The sequence below is a fragment of the Triticum dicoccoides genome, chromosome 6B, assembly GCF_002162155.2.
Source record: "Triticum dicoccoides isolate Atlit2015 ecotype Zavitan chromosome 6B, WEW_v2.0, whole genome shotgun sequence".
NCBI classification, from domain to species: domain Eukaryota; kingdom Viridiplantae; phylum Streptophyta; class Magnoliopsida; order Poales; family Poaceae; genus Triticum; species Triticum dicoccoides.
This window is the reverse complement of record NC_041391.1, coordinates 581034332-581039458: the sequence shown is the minus strand read 5'-3', so window position 1 is coordinate 581039458 and position 5127 is coordinate 581034332. Positions and strand designations below refer to the sequence as shown.

Below are 5127 nucleotides of genomic sequence, written 5' to 3'. Positions count from 1 at the left end.
AACAAACAGGAACTGGCACTGGGCACTGGATCAGTATGTTAGTCCTAAAAATAGTATAAAAAGTTGCCCAAAGTATGTGAAAGTTGAATAATATTGGCATGAAACAATCAAAAATTATAGATACGGCGGAGACGTATCAGGCAACGTGAGGAAGTGGAGACGCCCATGTCCCATCAATCGCCACACTCGTTCAAGGCCGCAGGCGGTTAGGGCCCGCGGCGCTCCGCACTTGCCCCTTGGCTTCGCCTAGAAGCCAAGTCCGAGCGCGCCTTGGGCCCGGGGGCTACTATCGGCGTTTTGTATATGGGGGTACCCAGACTTGCATGCCTACGGCCCACTGCGTGGCTCCATCGACGGCCTGGTACGGCTCAGCTTCAGCAGCAGCAGCTCAAGACCCTTGCGAGGCGGACGACACCAAGACCTCTAAGGGGATCAACCTCCTCAGGCTGGCTCCCGAGGAGCAGAGACTTCTATGCAAGGTGCACCTCACGAGGCTCAGCTGACATGGGCCATGACGACCAAGGCCAGGCGGGCGCCATCGGGCGCAGAGTACCAGTTTCCTCTTTGGTGTAAAGGAGGCAAGCAACAGGTGCGGAGTCCCGAAGGATCAGCTAATGGTTTCTATTATCGTGCAACAACACCAAGACCGCCAGGACGGCAGGACGGATGTCATCGCCGAGCCTACCGCAGCGTCACGACCAGAGGCTTTTGCAGGCGAAGACCAGTTTAGTCAGGATATGGTGTACTTCTTGTCCCCCTTCAAATCTTCCCGTTGTGGGATCTCTTTCCGCCAATATTTCGGAAGAGGAACAAGCCACTATAAATAGGACTTAGCCACCACCAAAGAAGAGGACGGATCCGAACGGAGCGAAGCCATTCCTCCTTCATCAGCTCACCCGAGCTCAAGAACACCTCATCTCTTGAGGCTGTTCATCCACTGTACTAGTTCATCCTCAGCCCCTCGAGGCAATCCACCAAAAGGCTGGAGTAGGGTATTACACCGCAAGGTGGCCCGAACCAGGATAAACTGTTGTGTCTCTCTGTCTCTTTGAGCTCACGCGCTAGGCTGTGAGGATCGCGAGTAGGCAGGCTGGGTAGGTTGAGATCTCCACACGCACCCGAGTGTTCGAACCTCTGAAGGGTTTGCGGAACACGAAATCCGACAGTACGTGTTGAGTTCATAGGGATGAGTGTATGTGAGCATCTACATTTGCACTGATACTAAAAAAATACACAAGTTAGTTTTTGCGTATGCCCTAACAAAACAATTAGATAGAAACTTAATTAGCCCTACATGTGTAAAAATATAAAATTTTAAAAACTTGTAGCCGTGGATTTTCTGTCCCGTGTTTGGTTACAGCGGGCCCGGGGCCCGTAATCAGATTACGATTTCCCAACCTTTATATCCCTTCTTTTTACTGTCACCCGTGTCGAAATTTCACCAACCTTCACTGCATCAATCATGGACGCCTTCTGCTTTCCAAAAATCGGCCTAAACTGCGTGTCGATGATATAACATGCTAGTTCAAAGATTCTCCCTTCACTTTGCGTACACGTACACTTCACAATTTTGGTGCCAAAAAGACTCCCGTCGCCTCTTTTGGCCCAACGACGGCACAGGCCTCGGCTGCGCATGTGAGGAAAGCACGAAAACCACCATGGACCCGGCGCACACGGACCTTTCCACGGCATGGAGAACGATCGTCGGGCAGGCGGCGCCACACGTAGGCTCCGCATGGGATCCCACGGGCAGGCCCCACGTGCCCCTACCGCGCCCGCCCCTCGAGCTATAAGTACCCGCGCTTATCCCACTCCGGTTCCACCCACCTTAAGCTCTGAGAAGCTACCACACACACACACACACGCACCGCGCACGAACGCACGCGCGCACCCCCTGAAGGCCAGCTGCTTGTGCCCGTGCGCCGTCTCGCCGGAGCTTGGCGTTGGAACGAGACCGGGAGCTTGCGGGCTTCGCGTACGTTACACGAGCTCTCAGCTGGTTCTCCGGCCGGGCTTGCTTGTTTGGCCGTGCGCAGCGCGCCGAGTGACATGACGACGAGCCAGGACGTGGTTGTTTCGGAGATGGGCATTGGGCCGGGTGGGGCGGCCATGCCGGGCTCCGGCGCCGCGGGCCTCTTCGCGTGCCGCAGCGCCGCCAGCGCCGGAGCCATGTCCATGGGGCAGACGTACCGCGACCTCGCCGCCGCCGCCTCGCGCTCCGCGAACTGCACATGGGCCGAGCTCGAGGCCATGCGCGCCGCCTCGCCCACCCGCTCCCGCCCCGGCACCGACGTCGACGAGCTCACGGCCTGGATGGTCAGTCCTGCTCATCCCTCCTGCCTCCACGGCGCGCGTCGTTTTTTCACGGTGCATGGCTGTTGCCTCCAGGCCGGTGGTGATTCTAACCTTTCTTTGGTTCTCTTGTGCTCTGAGCAGAGGAAGCACCCGTCGGCGCTAGGCAAGTTCGAGCAAATCGCCAGCGCGTCCAAGGGGAAGAAGATCGTCATGTTCCTGGACTACGACGGCACCCTCTCGCCCATCGTCGCCAACCCCGACGCCGCCTACATGAGCGACGCGGTAAGTCACTCCCCGCCCCTGCAACATACAACGTTTCCACGGCCGTCCGGCCAGCCTGAAAGAAAAATAAAACCAAGGCTATGTTTGCTGATCGATGTCGTCTCCCCGGCCTCGTGGTGCTGTATTTGTGCAGATGAGGGAGGCGGTGCGCGACGTTGCCAAGCACTTCCCGACGGCGATCGTGAGCGGGCGGTGCCGCGACAAGGTACATTCCCCGGGCCACTTCACCTCTCTCTCTCTCTCTCTCTCTCTCTCTCTGCCGAATCAAGCGACTAGCCCGTGAGTGCGCGTGATGATTGAACTCTGGCTTTGTTCTCGCGGCGGTGCAGGTGCACAACTTCGTCGGCCTCTCCGAGCTGTACTACGCCGGCAGCCACGGCATGGACATCAAGGGGCCAGGCTCCAATGTATGCCCATTCCCCCTTCATCGCCGTATATAACATCTACTCTCTACGACGATCCTTAATTAACCCTTTTGATTAATCTCACCTCATGCCAATCTGCAGCCGGAGTCTGTGCTGTGCCAACCTGCAAGCGAGTTCCTCCCCATGATCGATGAGGTACTTAATTACACTAGCAGCCACTTGAATCAATTTACCTTACAAATGAGGAGAAGAACACATGTCCATTCGTGTTTATCTAGCCGGTGGTGCACGAGGAGGCTAGCTAATGATGGTGAATCACATTTTTGTCAGGTGTACAAGGTGCTTGTGGAAAAGACGAAGTCCACACCTGGAGCCAAGGTGGAGAACAACAAGTTCTGCCTGTCCGTCCACTTCAGATGTGTGGATGAAAAGGTAGGCGAGCCTTACTCTACCTTGGGAAACCCAACCACTTCGCCACTTAATTAACAGGCATGCCGCATCATGTGCGGTTAGTTTAGTTACCATCCGTCCTCGATCGTCGTCTCGTCTGAAGTCTGAACTAACCACTCTCCTCCCCTGCATGCAGAGATGGAACTTCTTGGCTGAGCAGGTCAAGGCCGTGATCAAGGACTACCCCATGCTGAAGCTCACCCAAGGGAGGAAGGTGAGTTATTGTTTAATGCCTTGCTGCCGATGAACTCGGCCATGACCACAGCATTAGTTGACCTTTCCCTCGTGAAGATCTTGATCAAGATTGGGACCTCCATTTGTTTACAGGTCTTCGAGCTCCGGCCCAGCATTATGTGGGACAAGGGCAAGGCGCTGGAGTTCTTGCTTGAATCGCTAGGTACGCACGCAACGACGACTCCACATACTTATATATCTTCCGTTCGTGTCAGTGTCACGACAGTCGTTTTCGGTCCCGGTTTCTTTCTGTTCACTTGCGTTTCACACCACTGTCGTTTCGTAAATTTTTTAAAAGAAACCGTGCGCTGACAGACACCCTGCCCCATCTCTCCAGGATTCGCCAGCTGCAGCGACGTCCTGCCGGTGTACATCGGCGACGACCGCACCGACGAGGACGCCTTCAAGGTGCTGAGGAAGAGGGGCCAGGGCGTGGGGATCCTGGTGTCCAAGTGCGCCAAGGAGACCAGCGCGTCCTACTCGCTGCAGGACCCGGCGGAGGTCATGGAGTTCCTGCTCCGGCTGGTGGACTGGAAGCGGAGGTCGTCGGCGCCGCCCATGGTCCGGCCGCGGGTGTAACCCCGGCCGGCCCACCAGCTATAGCCTAGCACAGATCCAAGACGCCGGTCGGGTCGACCACCGGTCAATCCAGCTCGTCGCGATCGGTGTCCCGTCATGCCAACACTACCCCACCCCCACCCCACCCCACCCCGCCCAAGTTTTCTCTGATGGTTCTCTGGTGGCCTCCGGAGCAGACCCTGCGGTGGTTACGTGCATGTTCTTCGGTCGAGCCCCCGTGGAAAACGATCGGAGGCCCACGCAGCTCGCTCGCTCGCTTGCTCCCGAACTGCACGCCTTGTGCTGGGGGCTGCAGCAGCTACAATATAACACAGTGACCGACCGACCGTGTCTACCTAGGCACTACTGCTGGTCTACTAGTACTCTACTGTACTCCCTTGTTGTTTTTTGTCCCACGGGCTCGGAAGGCACATGCAAAGCTACCTGCCGTTCCCAGACCCGGCCGGCCTTGACGAGAAAGAAGGTTCTCCGTGTTATTCACCCATGTAACTAGCTAGGATCGCCCTCTGTCCAGCGTTCAATTGTCATCTCTGTAAAATGCAGTAATGGAATCAGTTAACAGTGATTATTTCCTACTACATCATGTGCATGCATGGGTGTCAGCTTGTCTAATCTCTCGCTTTGAATATGATCTCGTTCGTTCGCTGCGGTAAAGATATAAACTACACGTCTACACACATACGTACGTACACTGATGGATGTGACCATGAGCGAACGGTAAGAAAAAGAAAGGTTGCACCGTACAGCGTACAACACCCTCTCCAGGAGGCATGTGAAGGGCCTGTTGCGTGATCTCCCTGCAGGATCACCTGCCGCTTCTTACCGCGACAGGCGGCTCCGGTTAATCTCGTAGAATACTTTTCCAATATGGCTCCTGATTCGTGTCAAGCTGCCAGCCGTGCTTAGTGGCCGCGCATAACCG

The 5127-nt window shown here is 55.9% G+C and overlaps 1 protein-coding gene across 1 annotated transcript; it reads left to right on the top strand.

Moving 5' to 3' along the window:
* Positions 1-1838: 1838 nt before the first annotated feature.
* LOC119326220 (probable trehalose-phosphate phosphatase 4) lies at positions 1839-4783 on the top strand. Its single transcript, XM_037599912.1, has 9 exons — positions 1839-2316; positions 2437-2577; positions 2711-2782; positions 2907-2984; positions 3084-3137; positions 3273-3374; positions 3529-3606; positions 3720-3789; positions 3964-4783. The coding sequence occupies exons 1-9, from the start codon at positions 2050-2052 to the stop codon at positions 4203-4205; spliced, it is 1104 nt and encodes a 367-aa protein (XP_037455809.1). The 5' UTR covers positions 1839-2049; the 3' UTR covers positions 4206-4783.
* The last annotated feature ends 344 nt before the right edge of the window (positions 4784-5127 follow it).

What these genes read in the sequence shown, in the direction of transcription:
- LOC119326220 (XM_037599912.1), top strand. Translation starts at nt 2,050, where the DNA reads ATGACGACGAGCCAGGACGTGGTTGTTTCGGAGATGGGCATTGGGCCG. An exon ending in GCGGGCGGTGCCGCGACAAG is followed by an intron (nt 2,783 to 2,906) that starts GTACATTCCCCG and finishes GCGGCGGTGCAG; the next exon opens with GTGCACAACTTCGTCGGCCT. An exon ending in AGCTCACCCAAGGGAGGAAG is followed by an intron (nt 3,607 to 3,719) that starts GTGAGTTATTGT and finishes ATTTGTTTACAG; the next exon opens with GTCTTCGAGCTCCGGCCCAG.